Below are 21,064 nucleotides of genomic sequence, written 5' to 3'. Positions count from 1 at the left end.
GACATAGAATACACTCTGTAAAATCTTCAGTACCGGCAGAGAGAGACAAGCTGTTTTACACTTACTCTAAGAAAAGTATACACTTTGTGCTCTTTGGCCGGCTAAAATAATTGGATAACTTTCACAAAACTGGAAGTGACATAGAAGTAGAATACAAAAAACTGTAAACAAGCAAAAATTCTACTTCTTTCACTACTAGCAAAAGTTTCAGTATTCATCCAAACAACGTGGGTCATTTGGTTACAGGAAGGAACGTGACCATTCTGGCCAAATAAAGGAGTTATATTGGTAGATCCTAAAAAGGAGTCAGCTCACATCTCTTGAGATGGCAACATCTCACCAAACAGGCACGTCTTACTGGTATAAAAGCAGGGTGATAGGCAGGTCAAATATTTAGGTAGGACACGTATCAATGAAGTTGTACTAGATCATATAGGATATCACTGTTTATAGCAGGATCAGCTGACTCCTCATATCCATACAAATAGCACGCTACTCCTTGTGAAACTAACCTTCATATGTGTTTCAGAATGATTTCCAAGGTATGAGGTGAAAAATATTGTCACAAAATTTACTGCAATTTTCTTTTATGGAAATCGTAGTATTTTTTCATCTATTGCCTCAGGTGAGCAAAAGAAAGGAAGGTCTAAGTTCAGGCAGAACATTAATGACACACACTGAAAACAATTTGGGTTTCTGCCGTACCAAACACTTTTATACCTCTTACTGTTTTCTTTGTGAAAATAGCAAGTAAGATTCAAACAAAGAGTGGGATTTTTAAAGTTGAAGTATGTGTTATCATTGGTAACTTAAGGAGTTAATATCTAATTGAGATGAAGAATGTCATATTCAGTGGGCCTAGTTAACTCAAGGGAGAGGCAAAGTTTGTGAGCTTTTCTTCACGTTTCTTAGGCATATTTTGATGAACAAAACTATTTTCCACAGAAAGGTGGGGATATTGCAGATACTTACACAGAAGATCCATTTAGACCGCTCATAAGCTAGAAAAGGAATTTCAATGATACTAAAAGCCAAAAATGAAAACAACCTGAAAAAGCCCTTATATGAGTCTGTGTAAGTAATACCTAATCTCTGTCGATACCTTGGATCCAAACAACTTAAGATTCAAATTCCTACGGTGGATGGTTATACAGAGTATAACAGGAACACTACTGTGAACTTGGGTTGTGCAATCTACAGTCCTGCTGAAAAATGTTCTATACACTTGTCTACAAAGTCTGAGGAAAAAGAAGTAACACTGAAGGGTATCTGCTATTATCATAGCAGAGCAATACACAGAAAATCTTGCAATAAAAGGTGCTCTTCAACAAGAAATCTCTCACTCCTGAACATGTAAGAGAACATATGAAGATTCAACACAAGTTTCAGTTCACCAGGGAAGACCTGGACAGTAAGAGCAAGTGATCCCAACACTACACAGAAGACTCCAATGCAGTGTCTCATTCCTACCTTTGTAAATGAAAATGCCAGTATCCAGATACTTGTTTCATTTTAGGGCATGTATATTATGAAATAGACACTCCACCATCCACATTCACAAAAAACACACTTAACACAAATACGGAGCTGACAAAAATTCAAGTCTCCAAATGACAAGCTCATCTCTTCAGCTTAGCAGTTAATATTTAGTTTCATATCCTACGCCAAGCACCACATAATCTGAACAACAACAAAAAAACCATATTTTTGTTCTGCCTCCCCCCGTCCCCTTCCCTCCTCATTTTCTTCCACAGCCTTGGAGAAGAGCAATGCATGTTGAAGACAGAGGACATAGCTTTAAGAGTTTTTAAAAGACTGAGAAAGTTTAAACCTCATCACCAGATGCTGACATGAGATACAGGTTTGTTACAAGCTGAGTAAGTAAACTCTGCTACCTTCACTGTTCTTAGCTGTAACACAGCAATAAGGAAAGCCTTTTACAAAGGTAAAAAGTCATTTAGATACCAAAACCGTTCCACAACGCAGCTTGGGTCATCTTCTTGTTCTCAGACCTTAAAGACTCATATTTCACTGAATTTCACTGAATTTTTTTAGAGTTGGAAGGGACCGTATAGATCATCTAGTCCAACTCCCCTGCTGAAGCAGGATTGCTTAGAGAATGCTACTCAGGACTGCATCCAGGCGGGTCTTGAAAATCTCCAAAGAAGGGGACTCCACAACGTCCCTGGGCAGCCTGTTCCAGGGCTCTGTCACCCTCACCGTGAAGAAATTCTTTCTCCTATTCGAGTGGAACCTCTTATGTTCCAACTTGTGCCCGTTGCCCCTTGTCCTGTCACTGGGAACCACTGAAAAGGGTCTGGCTCCCTCCTCCTTCAACCCACCCTTGAGATACTTAGAGGCATTAATAAGGTCTCCCCTCAGCCTTCTCTTCTCCAGACTAAAGAGTCCCAGCTCTCTTAGCCTTTCTTCATAAGGGAGATGCTCCAATCCCTTAATCATCTTTGTTGCCCTTCGCTGGACTCTTTCCAGTAGTTCCCTATCCCTGTTGAATTGGGGAGCCCAGAACTGGATGCAATACTCCAGTTGTGGCCTCACCAGTGCAGAGTAGAGGGGGAGAATGACTTCCCTCGACCTACTAGCCACACTCTTCCCTATGCAGCCCAGGATTCTGTTGGCCTTCCTGGCCACAAGAGCACATTGCTTGCTCATTGTCATTTTCATATCTATGTAAATATCATCATTGTCATATCTATGTAAAGATTTTCCTAAGGCTTCTTCACAACACCAGTGTCCATATCAGTTCATCATCTAAAAGCACTGTAAATTGCTAAATGGAAACTATACTGCTGAATGACACAACACTTTTACATTTGCATATACAGTATCTAGATAGTAAGAAAGCTGAAAATTGCTAACATGCAAGTAACAGATATTGCAACCATTTTCATAGCAAATATTGCTAAATCAACAATGATTTGGGGGAGCTGCACAAGATGACCTCCAGAGATCCCTTTCAACCTCAACCATTCAGCAATTCTGTGATCTGTGGCAAAAAAGTACTCTTCTGTAACTGAAGGTAATAGTTCATCTCTTCTATTTGTTCTTTGAATTACATATTAGACTTGGCTTTGTTGAAATATACAGAGAAATACAATAATCAAAACTGAAAGTATATTGAGATTACAGGATAATTCTTTCCATTTTTCCTTTATTACATATGGGCTTCTTCCAGTACATTTTAATCCTGCCTTTTACATCTGCTTTGTTGAAGATGGCAAACAGGCATCAGTTTTGAGGAACTATGAAAACTGTAGAAGAGGAACCAATATAGTAACAACAGTACAAAGTGAAAGTGGCTTTTGGCACCCTCTGTATTACAGGAAATTCCTCATGTATTTGGCTCCAGACTGAAATAGAACAGTGTGTGAAGCCTACCCTAATCACATTCTTATAAAACATATTAAAGAAAATCCTGAAATAAAGAAAAACATTATCGCTTTTGTTGAAAAAACAAGTTCCTGAAATGTAAAAAGCCACCAGATTTACAGGTGCTCGTCACCTGAACTCTATTGCCTTGTGTAACAAACTTCTGTAATCACTGAAGCACCAGTTCTGCAAGGAGAAAAGATACTATCTGATCATGTGATTAAGAACACCCATAATAAGGGGCTTAATAATAACATTGTCTATATTTTAGGTAGCAAACATGCTCTTTTAATGTCAACAGTGCGGATCATGAGACTCAACCTGAACTTGCAAACCTCTGAATGTTAGGCGTATCCCATAAGCTTTTTAAGAATGGCAAAACTTGTCACAATCAATTGACATAGTCTTGTTGAATAAGCATTATCACATCACACGCGAAAGCAAACATAGATTTATCAACATTAAAAATTACTTAATTATAACCTAGGTTTATTTGAAAAAACTAGACAAAAAAACAGGTCACGTCACTCATGCCCAGTTCTGAGACACATTTTAGACTTTAACCTGTAGCAGAGATTAGAGTTCACTTCTCTTTTCACACAGCTTGCTAAATAGCACTATAAGAAGTGAGCTGTGTCAGTCATTTAAGCCCAGTGATTTCATGCCAGTTTCTGTTTAGAAAACTGACTCTAGGCTGATGTCATCTTCCTACTGCATTTCCACTCTCACAGTGCTCAGTTACTTTCACGTGAAGACAAGATTTCTTTGCCAGCATTCCCAGCTACAAAACTCATGAGTAGGAAGGGGGAAAAAAATTATTCTATTACTGCTTCATACATCATCTTCAGTGGACAGATAAACAAAATTCTCATTCCAACTCCTTTGCTTTCTTGTGCATTATTAACAGATTAGTCAAATGACAATCTGTCCTTTCATTTGATTTTCTCTATCTATTAGCACTGATGAAAATAAACACCTTTCAGAAATACCACACAAAATTAGAATAAATGATTTTGAAAAAAACGAGCAAATAAGGGACCAATATTTCAGGTTATATGTTTTAATTTATAAAAGTAAGCTCTGAAGAATTACAACACTGTGACATCATGACAGATCAAGTACCTAACAGATTTTCATCTCTCTTCAGAAAATGGGAGAAATGCAACGTGGCTTTTTAAAACGGTGTCCATCGGATTGTGTACTTTTCTGCAGTTTTTCCATCTTTGAAGCATACAATGCTGACAGATACAGGATTTTACAGTGGTGGTGGTGGGGTTTCGTTGGTTTTTTTAACCCACAAGGCACCTTAGATACGATTTCAGTCACCCAGAAGACGCCGAAGTTACTTCATCCCTCGGCGAGCACCGGAACGCATCTCTTTTGTTACCCGGCCTCACCTGCGGCTGCCGGAGCTCAGATGTCTGCCAGGGCACAGGCCGGGCTCCCGCGCCCCCAGCCACCACCAAGCCAGCCGGGTCGGCTTGTGTAAACCCCACCACCACCACCCGTTCCCGAATCACCACGGGGTTTGGGATTTTCCCCCCTTTCTTTTCCGCCCTCCCCCTCACACACCTTCTCGGCGTCCCCCTGCCGAGGGGCTGGGCCGCCGCCTCCCGGGGAAGGCGGGGGGACGCGGGCCCACTGCCGCGGTAGCCCCCGCCCGGCTCCGCTCGGCTGCGCGGCGGGCCGCGGGGGCGGCCACCGTCTGCCCGGCGGGGAGGCGACCGGAGCCCGGCAGTGACTCACTCCGTGACTCCCGTCTGCGCCAGGCAAGACCGAGCCGCCGGCACGCCGCTTGGCACCGAGCGACGGGACTAGTGGCCGCTGAGGTGGCTGTCACCGCCGGCCGCCCCCTCCACCTCCAGCAGTCACCCCGAGGACGCGGCTCCAGCTCCCCCCTCCGCGGGCTGAAGGAAGCCCAGTACCCCCAGCCCCGCGGCAGGCCCCGGGGGCCGCTCTCCGCCTGGAGGCGCGGGACCGGGAGCTGCCGCCGCCCCCCGCCACAGCCCACCGTCTACCCGGGGCACGACGCCTCACTGACCTGGAGAGATGCTTCAGGATCTGCTTCTTGATAATCCCCGCCATGGTGTATGCCGGCCCGCGCCTCTCACGACGACCCGCCGGGACCGGGGACGCGCCTCATCCCTCCGCTTCTCCCTGCCCGAGGCGGGGAGACCTCCGGGAGCGGAGCTGCTGCCTCCGCTCACCCACACTCGGCGCCCGCCGCCATCTTGGCTGCAGCATCGCCTAGTGACGGGGGGCGGGGGCGGCGGCGGGGAGGGCCAGACCCGGAGCCACCGCCCCGAGCGGGAAGCAGCAGCCTCTGGCAAGGCGGATGCAGGCGGGGGAGAGCGTCTCCTCCCCTCAGCCCGCAGACCCCCGGGAAGGAGCCGCCCCCGGTGCCCGCCGCAGTCGGGGTCCGCCTGTTAGCGCCGCCGGCCCCCCGAGCCCCCTCAGCGTCAGCAGCCTCTGCCCGTCCCGGGCCGCACCGCCCTCCTGTTCTCCGCGCTCCGCCGCCTGCTGCTTCTTTCCTCCCTCTTCAGCCTTTCCATCTCCAAAACTCTTTGACAGCGTCCCTGTCCCCGCCGGTGGCTCCATCCCTCTTCCCCCCCCCCGCGGGGAACGACAACATCAACAAAATGGATCTAGTATGTAGCAAGAATTCCTCTTGATAAAACGCGTATTACCCACGTGTGTTTTAATACCAGCACCTCACGCTCTTCCCCAGCGTCGGAGCTGGCAGAGCTCATTCACAGAAGCAGTATTTTAAGTTACTCTAAATTTTTCAGATAAACTCTGCTAGTCTAGCTCTTTCATAATAAAATCACCTTGCTTAGCCAAGTGAGACATTTATAAAAAAGTGATCACTCTTTTATAAGTTATACTCATTCCCAGCTACAAAAAGCAATTCTCAAATTTGTTTCCATCTGGGAACCCCCAAATCACTCCAGGTGTTCTCCGGGTGTTTACATTTCACTGGGTATCTGTGACAAGTATAAAGCCTATAGATTACTTTAATTTTGAGAGAATGGTTTCTCATGCTGTAGCAAAAATTCCAAGTCAGTTAAAAAAATAAATGTCTGGCAATAATCTTGTTCCTCTTCTCTGGGGCTCCCTCATTCAGAAATGGTATCTTGACAAATTTCAGTGGTAGGCCACCAAGTACCCTAAATGGTAGTATTAACTGGAAAAAGAAAAAAATTAACAGTTGTAAGACTAACAAGATTTTCAGATGTGACCTCTGCATGAAGGCTCACTGGCTCTAAAATACAGTCTAGAGCTGCAGAGGAAAGACATCAGATATTATTTTCTTTGCTTCTCATATACATAACAGATTAATAATTTACATGCAATGAACCAAAACCCTAAGGACCTTTAAGTCAGAACTATGAAGCAATAACAGATGAAAGGTCAGGAGATGAACATTTTCAATTGATTTTTCCAGGCATTTAAAAATCAGCCAGTTGTGTAATACTGACCTCATTATATTCTTTAAAGAGACGTATAAAGTGGAATGAGCTGTGTATGAAGCTAACACTTCTATTCCTGTTTTAAGATCAATTTTCTCAACCAGAAAAAAAATATACCAGTATTTTTGAGAAACAGCGTTCACCATAATGATGGATCAGCTTTTCATCAAGAAAGAAAATACAAGGGGCAGGAAAAGCAGGATGCATGCTGTGTGTTCCCCTTCAAATGCCCTGCAAGCATAGCTCTGGCAGAAAACGGAAAGTCCAGAGGCTCTTCATTGATGTCAGAATTGGACACCAGAAATATTCCTGTCCAGCAGGGTTGATCTGAATCGTGACCTCATGTTCTCCCCCATCTGATGCACATTGAATGGAGGAACAGAGAAAAATGCATAGATCAGTCCCCCACCCCAGGAAATTAGAAGGGCATGTGATAAGGAGCTCAGATTATCCCTTGGTTTGAGCAGAGTATCTGACACTTCATTTTATAGCCTGATGCAAATCAATATCAGGATATCCCCAGACTATGTTTATTAAGACTTTGGACTGATTCTCCACATCACAGTCCCATGTTTGCAGGCAGATGAATTTCTGCTATTATGTTCATGATAATTAGACTACTGCTATGTGAAAATGGCGCTCGATACAAAGTCCCAAAGACTGACTCCTGCTTTGAACGGAGCAAGGGAACCATTTATGAAGAAAATAGTGTGTGTCATCAGCTGTCACCCTAGTATGATAACCACAAAGAGGAAAAAGTGGCTTAGCCTTCCTGACTACTTTCCATTTATAAACATTGCTATGTAGGATTTCTTCATCTAGCAACCAAGGCTTTTTGCTCTTGATTTACCAAAATTACTCCTCATCCAGTGAAGAGAAACTGTGTCATAGGAGAAGAAGGGGTGGCTGCAGTGGCAGATCACCATATGTATTTCCCTGGGTCCTGCTGATCTGGACCCTGACCCACCGACTTTTCACCTTGATTTCAGATCTGCCTGGTCACCATGGACCTCCCTGGTGATCCCTGGGCTATTTCTGGCCCTGGTTCACCCCACCAGACCTGATCCTGACCCTGACCTGAAGATTGACTTCTATGCTTTACCTCAGACCTGCTTCATCTTCAGACACTTGCCTGATGACCCGGGCTCTGGGCTGTCCTCCCATTCCTGCCTGCCCTGCTCCCTGGCTGGGGGTGGTGGGACCTGGTATTCTCCTCAGCTCCTGGCTTCCCTCCCTTACAGAGCAGCTAGCACTCATGTCACCAAGAAAGAACCCCTCTTGTGAGTTTACCTAGGATGCTAAAATGATCTCAAAGAAGAATTTTAACTTATATGTACCACAGGTAATTTCTAGGGCCTATTTGTGAACTCCTTCCATGCAACAGATGACCCAAGAACCCAAGGATGTACAGAGTTTCCCATCAGGCAGTCATCTCATTCACCCAGCCTGCCCTTCACCATCACCTAGATAAAGAAAGGTGTGTGGGGTTCCATTTATGGATGCTAAATCCAGGAAAATGCTCCCCTGTGTCCGGGTCAAAGCATGCAATAACCTCTTCCTCAAGCGTAATTTTCTTTGGATGCTCTAAACAACCTGCAAATTCTGTAGTTGGCACTGTTTGGTTGTTCTGAGGCTGCAAGTGCCCACAAAGCAGAGCAAATAAGCAGCTGTGTGCTTTGGGTGTGCAGATTTAGTTTGACTTTTCATGTGGTCATGTGGATTCCTTGAACTGTAAGAACAGAAAAAAAAAACCCTAAAAACATAACTAGAACCCAAGCAACTTCAGAAACATGGAAGTCACAGAATTAACAAAAATATTCTTTGTTTTTCCCATTAAGTAAAGCAGTAGAAAATGTGGGAAAAGAACAAATAAAATGTGACCTAAGAAGTTCTGTTTTGGTTTCAGCGAGTGTTTTGTTTCACACTGCAGAATGAGAAATTTGGAATGGCTTCATATGAATAATGAAAAAGATAATGAAGGATTTGTCTTAAAATGTGGATGTGCAAGGCTTAAGTAGCCTGACGGACCATTACTCAAAGATCATCACAAAATATCAATTCTAAGCTATTGTAAGGGGCACTGCACAAGGTTTGTTACCATATGGACATTTAAAAGTCATGTTTAGGTGTCCTTGCTATGTTACTGACTTTGTCTTTGTTAGGTACTCTGTCAACAACAAAAAAAGTATTATCAGAAACGTCACTGCAATATATGGGTGAATATGTAAACAAACTCAATAAATATGTATGCGAATTGGCCTCAGTGAGCAATGACAGTAAATATACCAGCATTAGTTCTGAGAGATTTTAAATATTTATGTGTATTAACCACTACACATAAATCTAAGTGAACTGTTAAGAGCCTGGCACTTGCCCTGTAGGTAATAAAAAAAAAAGCAAAAGGAAACTCTGAATTCAATACAAGTCATTAAACGAAAACAGATGAAATCTCACAGAGCTGGAACTAGTATCTAGAAGAGAAAAAGTAATTAATTAAATTCTGGCTTTCACCTTTAATTTCACAAGACAAAAGTTAGTAATAGCTATAATGATTTTTTGTGTCTAAATTATTCTTCGAAGAACTTTATATTATTAATAAAAGGACAAAGCAACAATTACATGATTTTAAGAGTAACATTTTATGTTTCGCTGTAATGCTGTGAGTACCTAAAGCATTTGTCACAATTGTATGTTTTGTGTATTTTGGGTTTAGAGTTCTGATCACAAAACCAAAATTTACTATTCCTATACCTGTTGGTGAGCAAAGAAAGAGACCAACCAACTGTGTTCTTTAAAAGAATCCAGAAACCTCTGAACTGGAAAAACAGGCTTTTGATAATTCCTGTGACCTCTCCTCAAGAACCAAAGAATAGTATCTGCTAAAGTGGAGATTAAGGATGCTGTCCTTAAGAAACTGGTAAGCACGTAAAGAGGATTGGTCTAAAATCAGATTGTCGTGCATTTTGCTGAACATCCTGGCTCATGGAAAGACATTTGATAATTGTTAGTGTAAAGAGTAATCATGTAGAGTAGCAGTTATTTTTAAGGTTTGGTATTTCCAGGAAAGCCAACTGCACACAGACACAAAACTGTAATTCACTTCCTGTTTTATTGGATAACAACAAAGATACCAGTGATGGTAAGTAAAACAAAATTAATCATAAAGACAAGTGCAAGATCCTGCACCTGGGATGACATAACCAAAGAGCCCAGTGCAGGCTATGATCTGTGTGTCAGGGGAGCAGCCTTGCTGAAAGGGACCTGGGGGTGCTGGTGGACCATGAGCTGAGCAGGAGTCAGCAGTGTGCTGCTGCAATGAAGGCAAATCTGCAGGGGCATTACTAGCAGGGACAGAGACGTGATGATCCCTCCCTGCTCAGCGCTTGTCAGGCCACACACCCGGAGTACTGTGGCCAGTTCTGGTCCCCACAATTCAAAAAAGCAGTGGACAGACTGGAAAGGGTCCAAACGAAGACCATGAAGATGACCAAAGGGCTGAAAAAGCTGCCTTATGAGGAAGGACTGAAAGAGTTAAGTCTTTTTTCCCTGGAGAAAAAGAGGCTCAGGAGGGACCTTATCACAGTATTCCAGTACTTAAAGCCTGACTGCAAAGAGGATGGAGGCTCTCTCGTCACAAGAAGACAAGGGGCAACAGGGAGAGGTTTCATCTTGATATAAGGAATTTTATAGCGGCAAAAACTAATTACTGGAACAACCTCCCTAGAGATGTGGTGGAGCCCCCATCGCTGGAAGTTTTCAAGATGCGGTTGGACAGGGCGCTAGGTCATCTCATCTTGGCTCCATTCCCACCAGGCGGCCTTGCGAGGTCCCTTCCAGCCCGGGCTGTTCTGCGGCTCTGTGATTCCATAAAAGAGCCGGCTATTCAACACGGACTTAAGTAAACAACAGCTGGTCAGTGACAGCGAATACCAACAGCACTGGTTTTTATGCTATTTATAATAAGAAAGTGTTAATTACAGCACGTTTAGAACAACGGTAAAATAACGATACACACCAGAGAAGGGCTCGCACCCACCGGGCTCTGGCGGTAACGGCCCGGTGCCCGCTGTGCCCCTGTCGGGAGGGCGCGACCCGCCCGGCCCCCACCGCTGTCGCTAAAGGGCTGGGGCTGCCTGTCGGCCGCCCAAAAGGGACCGGGCTACCCGCGCAGGTGCACCGCACCCACAGGGAACGACGCCAGCGCCAGACGACGCGACGCCATGTCGTCTCCACCGCCCCTCTCGTTTGCGAGCGCTTCCGGGTCGCGCCTGACCAATAGCCTCCGCAGCGTCTCTAGCGTCACCGGTGGCACGTGAGCGGCCGGCGCCTGGCTGTAGGGGCGGGCGCGCTGCCGGAGGCGGTTCTAGCGGCACTCTTGCGTCCCGTCAGACCACGCGCGGGCGCCGCTCCTCCGCTCTATGGTAACCATAGAGATCCACGGCGGTGGCGGATCAATACTGGGACGGCGGCGGCGGCCGTGGCGCCGTGGGGAACATGGCGACGCTGGTGCTGGATAACGGCGCCTACAACGCCAAGATCGGCTACAGCCACGCGAACGTCAGGTGAGCGGCCGGGGAGAGGGCGGGGAGGGACGGGGCAGGACGGGACGGGCGTCCCCTCATCGCTCCGCCGGTGCCCGAGAACACGGAAGGCTGGCCCTTTGCTCCCTCAGCCCCTCACCGGGACTCGGCGCCGTTAGCGCGCCTGCGCCGGCCGGGGAGAGGCCTGGCGTCTGGCTCCGCCCCTGCGGCGCGTGCTGGGCCCCGCCCCTGCGGCGCGCGCCGGCGGGACCGTTAAGCCGTCAGTCCCGGGGGGTCGCGGGGCCTGGGCAGGGGGACACCTCGGTGCAGTGCGCAGGAGGGCTTGGGTTGGTTTTCCCAAAGGTGCCTCCTCTGCACCGGAGGCGTCAGAAAGTAGAGATTTCCCCTCGTACTTCTCTCCAATTAATGGATTAGAATCAAAGCGCAGCAGCAAAAATATTATTGAAAGTGCATTATCTACTAAAGTAGGACAAAGACAAGGAATGTGTCTCGTACCGTGATGAATAGGAAGCTTCCCGATCTTTTCCAGCGTTATCCCCAACTGTCAGTTCAGATCAAAGACTGCACGCTTGAAAACCTTCACGGCAAATCAACTGGATGAAATTAAAGATCCCTCTGGGCTTTTTTATATTCTCCCTTTTCAGAAAGTAAGTAAGATATCCTGAGTTTTACATTGTAAATTGGTGCTTTAAGGAATAGTTTTCATACATTATGACCCAGCTGCAGGGTTATATGTAGTATCATACAAGAAGCAAATTCACCGGTGTGAAGTTTTAACAATCATAGAATCATTTAGGTTGGAAAAGACCCTTAAGATCATCAAGTCTGATCATACAGCTAGCACTGTGAAGTCCACCACTAAATCACCTCCCTAAGTGCCAGCTGTACTCATCTTCAAAATACCACTTCCCTGGGCAGCCTGTTCCAGTGCTTGATAACCCTTTCAGTGAAGAAATTTTTCCTAATATCGATCCTAAACATCCCCTGGTGCAACTGGAAGCTGTTTGCTCTTATCACATGTTATTTGGGAAAAGAGACCCACACTCATGTAGCTACAGCCTCCTTTCAGATAGTTGTAGAGAGCGATAAGGTCTCCCCTCAGCTTCCTTTTCTCCAGGCTCAACAACCCCAGCTCCCTCAGCCGCTCATCACAGGACTTGTTCTCTAGACCCTTCACCAGCTTCGTTGCCCGTCTCTGGACACACTCCAGCACCTCAATGGCTTTCTTGTAGTGAGGGGCCCAAAACTGAACACAGTACTCAAGGTTGGGCCTCACCAGTGCTGAGTACAGGGGGACGATCACTTGCCTAGTCCTGCTGGCCGCACTATTTCTGATATAAACCAGGATGCTGTTGGCCACCTGGGCACACTGCTGGCTCATATTCAGTTGGCTGTTGACCAACACCCCCAGGTCCGTTACCACCCAGCAGCTTTCCAGCCACTCTTCCCTAAGCCTGTAGCACTGCATGGGGTTGTTGTGACCCAGGTGCAGGACCTGGCCCTTAGTGTTGCTGAACCTCATACCATTGGCCTCAGCCCATTGCTCCAGCCTGTTCAGATCCCTCTGTAGAGCTATCCCACCCTCAAGCAGGCCAACACTCCTGCCTAACTTGGTGTCATCTGCAAAATTCCTGAGTGTGCACTCGATCTCCTCGTTCAGATCATTGATAAAGATATTAAAACTGGTCCCAATACTGGGGGGCCACTTGCGATGGGCCGCCAATTGGATTTAACTCCATTCACCACGACTCTCTGGGCCCAGCCCGCCAGCCAGTTTTTTACTCAGCAAAGAGTACGCCCTTCCAGGTTGTCAGCAGCCAGTTTCTCCAGGAGAATGCTGTGGAAAATGGTGTCAGAGGCTTTACTAAAGTCCAGGTAGACAACATCCACAGCCGCTAAGCGGTTCACCTTGTCCTAGAAGGAGGTCAGGTTGATCAAGGTTTCATAAACTCAGCCATGCTGACTGGGCTTGATCACCAGTTTGTCCTGTCCATGCTGTGTGATGGCATGCAAGATGATCTGCTCCATAGCCTTCCCTGGCATCGAGGTCAGACTGACAGGCTTCTGTTAAAGGGAATAAGGTAGATAGGAAACACAACTTACATTGGTTTTGTAGTGTAGTAATCGACAGATTGATAGGGGAATATTTGCAACATTCTTTATCCTATGTAATACTCATCCCTTAGCATAGAAATGTGAATTTAGACATTTTTACTCTCAGATTTCTTTATGTTACCAGTCTATCAATCACATGACTTTTGTATCTTTGGTAATTTTTTTGTTGTTGTTGTTTGGGTTTTTTTTTAAAGTATGATTTTATTTTCTAAATATTGTAATTTTTTTTCTAAACTCCTACAGGGTTACTTGGTGAACTGGGATGTCCAGAGACAGGTTTGGGATTATCTTTTTGGAAAAGAAATGTACCAAGTAAGAGCTTTTTTTTTTAATTACAGTTTTTGTGTAGGTTAAATACTGACTAATGGAATTAACATAATGCATCAAATATTAATATTAGAACTGTTGAGCTTACTATTCTCTTTGAAAGTGCCTTCAATTAGAAATCACAGGGATTTATTTTTTTGCAAACTGAAGAAAATTTTTACCTTGAACTCCTGTGTAAGAATTAAAAAAACATTTAAATTTTTCAATCTTGCGTGTATTCATACTGAGTTAGTTCATGTATGTTAAGAAATTCACATCAGTATAATCAAGAGTTCAAGTTAGTAAAAAATAATAACAATTATAGACAGATACATTGTGGTTGAGATCAAGAAATTGTTGATGTGAAAGAGAGTGATGAGCTAGGTCTGTATGCCAAAAGACATACATTTGGCTAACCATTTTCTGCCTGTGGGTAAGTTAAATGTATGAACTATAAATGTCTGGTACTTAATTCTTCTTATTTATGACACAAACTGGATTTAGCACAAGAAGTGTAGCAAGGCTTCCATTTTAATTTTTCTTAAAAGAAATTTATTGTTATGTACTCTGAAAGTTTTTTGGTTTTTGTAACACCTAGGAGGCAGAATGGTCCTGAGAAAGAAATTAACGCCTCAAAATATCTTAGTCGCCATATGTAAAAATATTCAGTGCTGGCTTTTGATACTTAGCTTTCTTTTTAGTTTTGGAATTAGATTCAGTTTAGTCATGGTTGCAAAGAGAATTTGTTTTAAATTCTTTTTCATAAGTGAAAACTATAGAGAAATGCAGCTGGTAATACACTTAGGGCCGTATCCAGTTATGATTGAAGTAACCCTCTGAAGTCCTCTCTAAAAGAGTTTGAAATATTAGTAAATACGGAAAGTCCAGGATCTTTTGCTGGCCTCATTAGATGTCACTGGGAGTTTTATTATTGATTCTACATTGCATGGGACTGTGATCAAGTGCTGAGCTGTTGAAGAGACTTACCTTTCTGTAGTTGACAGGATTAGTGTAAAGTATCTTAGGTTAGTATGTCGTGTTCCTCTATGGGTGTCTCTTTGAAATGTTGGATACAGTTCTGCAGGAGGAGAACTTGTATGAAGGTATTCCCTTCTATTATGTTTTTACCCATTAATTTGATAAAGTTGTATCACTGCTTGTGAAGTCTTCAACAAAACTAAAACTTTCTAAGCCTATTTTCTACAAACAGATGCAGCAAGTGATAATCATGTCTTGAGATTTACATGATCTTCAACGGCTGCAAAATATGGTAACAGAGTACTAATTTCTAAGTTTTGTGTAATGACAATCTTAATGTGTTTTTCATAGGTGGATTTTGTAGATACCAATATTATTATTACTGAACCTTATTTTAACTTCAGTTCAATACAAGAATCCATGAATGAAATTCTATTTGAAGAATATCAATTTCAAGCAGTTCTTAGAGTAAATGGTGAGTCTGTTTTCTTCTAGTTCACATTTATATATTTTGAAGGTTAACCTTGTAAATAAATAAATAAATATGCATGCATGCATATGCACACGTTTATATATAAAGATAGTAAAGAAATGACTTTCCTTCCTTCCTGGGTCTTGAGTAATGTGCTCCTACATGTACTCTAACTGGATTAAACATATTTTTTTTTATTTTTTTTTTTTTAGAAATTCCAGTTATACTCTTATACTACTTTTAATCTTAAGAGTATCATGGTATATAATTAAAGGAAATCTGAGGAGAGTCAGGATGACAGAGATAACGGATGGATTTTGAAACATGATAGCATTTAAGAAAGTCCACCAAAGATTTGCATGAAGACTTTGATATCTTTCCTTTTTTGGGGGGGATGGTGGTGGGGTTTTGTTTGGTTTTGTTTTGTATTAGCAAATAAAATGCAGCGTTAAAATCATGAAATATATCGCCTCTTACTGGGAAGGTGGAAGTAACATCGCAACCTTTTTGAAAGATGGTTGGACATAGGATACTCCTTTAGATAGGTTTGATAAATTGTGGCGTGATCAGTCTGCTTGGACTTTAGGAGAGGAAAATGACCGTGGGCTGGAATTCCTGAAAAAGACTAAATGGGGGCATATATGATACTTAATTTTATCTACTGTCAAAATTAATGTATGTGTTGGCTGTAGTATTATGTTGTGAGGTCTTGGAAGTTTGTCAAAGGCATTTAAAATACAAAGCAAGTACGCTTTCATATCAGTGTAAATGCTAAAAGTGTATATTCATATAAAAATTGAATGAAATCTTCTGTATTTCAGCTGGAGCTCTTAGTGCGCATCGGTATTTCCGGGATAATCCATCTGAGCTGTGTTGTATCATTGTGGATAGTGGATACTCTTTTACACACATTGTACCCTATTGTAGAAGTAAGAAGAAGAAAGAGGCAATCATCAGGTAAACTGCAGTATATATTTTCTAGAGGAATTGTTTACTATGCCTGAAGTTAATAATGACAGAATTCCATGTGTTACTCTTTTTCTGTAGGATTAATGTTGGAGGAAAACTCTTAACCAACCATCTAAAGGAGATCATCTCTTACAGGTAAAGCATGCTGATCGTCGTCTTCTGACCTGATATGAAATATGCTAGATGTTTGTGGGGGTATTCATACTGTTTCTGTGAACTTTAGATTAAATGCTGTTTAAAGGAGAAGGGAATTTTTGGCTGTTATAAGCTGGCTGTTATAAGGTGCCATTTTGAGCTTAAGCTGAAGATGAATTAAGATGAGTTAAAGCTCTTTGAGGAATTAGGCTGTTAGTTTTTAAAGTGCCAGTGCTTTTCAAGTTGCTGAGGCTACCTGTGTGTTCATGATTATCCGAGTCCTTACATGTTTTCTGAGATGTCTCAGTAGATCATCAGTCAGTTGGCTAACTGATTCTATCAATACCACAAATAAAATTCAATAGGATCAACTTTTCATTAGGATCCCTTAGCTTGGAACTTTAGGTAAAGGTCTTTGCTAGTAGAACTAATTGCAGGATTATGGCTATGCTTTTTATGAAGACTTTGGGCAAATGCAGGTAGATGTTTGCATTTATTGAACTGTGAAATAGGAAAATGTTAAACAGTAGGCCAGGAATGCTTTTGTAAATTGAATACAAGTTGTAGATATTGAGACAGTAGCTTTCTGTGATTTGAAAGCTATGGTTGTTCATGTCCAGTGGAAAACTGGAAAGGTTTCTGGACAGATGCTAAGACTTAATTATTCTCAAACTTCTGTGTGTTTTGTTTTTGTTTTTTCCAGGCAGCTACATGTTATGGATGAAACGCATGTAATCAATCAAGTGAAAGAAGATGTGTGTTATGTTTCTCAAGACTTTTACAAGGACATGGACATTGCCAAGTACGTATACAATGGTAATACATGTAAAAGTTGGTAATTCTGAATAATCTGTTGTACAAACAAATAAAACTATAGTCTTAATCAGAAAATTTTCCAGTTAGGTCAAGGGAAGTCTTGTTGGGATTTTGAACTTGTGACTTGTGACTTACTCGGTTTTGTTTTACGTTCTTCTCTTTCAGATTGAAAGGAGAGGAGAATACTGTAATGGTAGATTATGTTTTGCCAGATTTCAGCACAATCAAAAAGGGATTTTGTAAGGTAATGATAGTATGTTTTTTGAAGTATTTTTTTGACTGTTCACCTGCACAAGTCTATTAGGTTAGAAAGACTTTCTTTCTTTTTTCTATTGCCGTATTGTAACTTCTTTCTTTGCTGTGCATTAATTGGTAAAGTTTTCCTTAGGAAGTTGAGATAAAAATTAGATACTATTTTTCTAGCATAGCATTTTATGTTCTGTTGTTTAATACTTGTAGCTTTCTATGCTTGTGCTCTGTCATACAACCTAACCACATCATTATTGTTGGGCTCTTTTTAAAGTTAAGTTGGAAAATGTTTTCTCTGCTTTGATGCCTTTTTGTAAGACTCTCTGAATTTCATTTAAATACCCTAATGGGTAGAAGGTTCAAAGTCATGTTATAGAAGAGCCCGAAAAGTCTTCATACCAATGAGGACAATTTAACAATTTTATCTCATTTACTGAGTTAGCCACAGGCCTGATATTTTAAGGCCGCTCTTGTGCATATTTATTTTATTTTGTTTAGGCAAAACTGCAGTTGATAAGAGCAAAGTCACTTCAGATTTAATACCAGGACATCTATTATTCTTAAAAGATTTGTTGATAATACCATTTAATGTACAATATATTGTCTGCTTCTGCAGTAAATGAAAAAGATTAACTGAATACTCTAGGATGTAATTTCTTTTCTTAAGCAGTGGCTACTATTCATGTCTTTAATTTAGCCAAGGGAAGAGATGGTGTTAAGTGGAAAATACAAGACTGGTGAGCAAATACTTCGTCTAGCAAATGAAAGATTTGCAGTTCCAGAAATACTCTTCCATCCTTCGGATATTGGTATTCAAGAGATGGGAATTCCTGAAGCCATTGTTTACTCTATTCAGAATTTACCTGAAGGTATGACCTAAAAGTATTTTGAAAAGTGTGTGTGTGTTTTGTTTTGCGGGTTTTTTTTGTTTTGGTTTTGGGGTTTTTTTTAAGCAGCATCTATAGTGTTCTTAAAATACTATAGATGTACTCTCAACATGCCGGCTACTAAGTTGTCATGAACTGTTCTGTCTTCTGGTGTCTGTCATATATTCTAGAACTGATTGTCTACAAGATTCTCTGTTAGGCAAACACAGTTTTGTGGTGATTCATTGATTGGTTTCTACTCTTGTTTTAGTTAATTGCTGTAGACTTAATTCTTCTCAACATCCTTTTCTAATGTGACCTATCCGTCTTTGATGCTGATGATGGAATATACTTGAAATTAGTTTTAGTTGTATTTTAAACTAACTTTCTTCACTGGAAGAAGAGAAAAATCAAACTGACGAGAAAAATCAAACTGACCAAACTCAGTAATTTAAGCATCGAATTTGAAAACCTTTCTGACTGCTGTGTTTGTCAAAAGTAACACTAAAACTTTCATTCTGTAGATGATGTACATGGAGTTAGTGTTATTATTACAAAGAAGACTTTCATAGGTTTTATGATACCACATAAGTATTGCAGCATTGAGGCTATTTTTTGTACTCTTAAAAAAATCATTTACAATCCCTTTTGAAAGGGGAATTGTGTTGGTAGACATGGAATTTAATAGACAATATAAGAAAACAGTAGTTATCAAAGCCAAATTCTAAAAATCATGAAGAACAGAGGGTGATAGATCGCTTTCATGTATTTCTCAGTAAAAATATTTAACTGATGTGGCCATTAGATGATCATAAAATTCTTCTATGCATATTTCTTACTTTTGTTCCAATTCATAACAAAATTGGGCAAAACCCCTTTAAATATATATTCTGTAACTACAGATTTACTTCTTTATTTTACAGAAATGCAGCCTCATTTCTTCAAGAACATAGTTCTGACTGGGGGAAACACCCTTTTTCCAGGCTTCAGAGATCGGGTTTATTCTGAAGTTCGCTGTCTTACTCCAACTGATTATGATGTTTCCGTTGTTCTTCCTGAAAAGTAAGTTCTAAATTGTACAGAACAAGCTTTGTCTTGCTAGCAGAACAAACTCTAAAGTAGGATTTCTTTTGCTGATTGAAAAGATAGTAAAGGGGTTAATTTAAATATTAAGTGAACCAAAATTGTAAAAGAAGAATGCTTTAAATCAGCGTATTTTCAGACAAAATAAATTAGAGACTACCTGTTTGCCCTGTACTTTGGGTAATAAAGTTAAGCGCATAAGTAAGTATCTTCAGGTTTGGTCTTTTTATTGTAAACAGATAAATAAGATTATTGTCATTAAATGGATGCATAAGTATGCAAGATTAGGGTTTAGGCTTTTACTTAGAAGAATTTTCAGCATCTGAATGCTGCCATGTCATTATTAATGTAGCCACTTCAGGGATTTGGAAGAAGTAACATTTTGCAGAGAGAGAGTGTATACAGCTGAGACAAAACAAGTGTTATCTTGAAAGTACAAAAAATCCTCACTTTTCAAAAAGTATTATTAAAGAGTATTTTTAAATATTAATGAATCATTATCTCTGCAAAGTAAATACAAAGACATCTCTACTTCCTGACCTCCAAAGAGGCACTTTTTGTAAAAAGCAAAGTCAATTAGTCCTGCAAAAATTTCAAACTTTGTCTCATAACTTGTCTGGAGCTGAATGGTTTGATTTAGCAGTCAAAAATAATTTTTTTAATAGGTATGGCTAAGTAAAGTCTTTGAAATCATTGCTGCATACTTGTATTTCGAGTGAACGTACAGATGAATAACGATGACTTTGTTAATTTTTCAGCCCTATTACTTATTCTTGGGAAGGTGGGAAGCTCATTTCTGAAAATGATGATTTTGAAGACATGGTAGTAACTAGAGAAGATTATGAAGAACATGGACACAATATCTGTGAAGAGAAATTTGATATATAGGTAGCATAGTTGGTATATTGTTATTCCTTTGTTTTACCCAGAATGGAATTCTTTGAATTACAACCTGTTTTCTGTCAGTTAGGATTGTGTTTTAGCTTTCCTGTATTTAAGTGGGTTGGGAAAGAATCGCTTTCAGAGTTTAAAAATAAATTTTTGCAAGCCTAATATATTCATTGTCATTTCATTATGTTCTCATGTTTTACTCATAGCTTCATTGTATTCTTATCGCAGGAAACCTCAATGCATGAAGCAATAAAAATATTGAATGCTTGTACTGGTGGGGCACTAACACATGGTGAGAAGAAATCAAGATTTTTTTTTTATTATCTTTTTTTACAAAATGAATATTATTCTAACTCGTGCTTGCAAATGAACGGCCATTAAACACATCTCAAAAGGTCTCTTTGAGATTGCTTATCCTGAAAAGGAATATATGAGTTTTGGTTATTTTAGTGAATAGCCATGAGAGGAATATAATTGACATGTGACCACTGTTGTTGAAAGTACACTTAGGCTTTGAGAAAAGAGTAATTTGAACAATTCCTTTTTAAAAATGGGGTTTGGGTTAGTAGGTTGTGGGGTTTTTTGTTTGGTTTTAGTTTTAAGCAATGTCTTAGCAAATAAGTTTCCTGCCACTTCTCTCACCTTTCCGACAAAAGGTGACATCAGAAGCTGCCTGAGGTGAACAAATCTTGCAGCTGTGGCCTGGGTCATCCCATCTGTGTCCTATCCATGTGTTCTAGATAAACACAAATACCCCAGCCTATACCTGTTTGTTATTTCTGTTTT

At 41.4% G+C, this 21,064-nt stretch overlaps 1 protein-coding gene across 1 annotated transcript; it reads left to right on the top strand.

Moving 5' to 3' along the window:
- Nucleotides 1–11,194: 11,194 nt before the first annotated feature.
- ACTR6 (actin related protein 6) lies at nt 11,195–20,675 on the top strand. The gene is made up of 11 exons (XM_074168167.1): nt 11,195–11,419; nt 11,928–12,045; nt 13,757–13,825; nt 15,149–15,272; nt 16,091–16,226; nt 16,317–16,373; nt 17,077–17,175; nt 17,355–17,433; nt 18,136–18,307; nt 19,228–19,366; nt 20,146–20,675. Exons 1-11 carry the CDS (start codon nt 11,352–11,354, stop codon nt 20,273–20,275), a joined length of 1,191 nt encoding a protein of 396 aa, XP_074024268.1. The 5' UTR covers nt 11,195–11,351; the 3' UTR covers nt 20,276–20,675.
- The last annotated feature ends 389 nt before the right edge of the window (nt 20,676–21,064 follow it).

This window comes from Numenius arquata, chromosome 2 (genome assembly GCF_964106895.1).
Source record: "Numenius arquata chromosome 2, bNumArq3.hap1.1, whole genome shotgun sequence".
Classification (NCBI taxonomy): domain Eukaryota; kingdom Metazoa; phylum Chordata; class Aves; order Charadriiformes; family Scolopacidae; genus Numenius; species Numenius arquata.
Note: the sequence above shows the minus strand (reverse complement) of the source record. Positions and strands in the feature narration are given on the sequence as shown.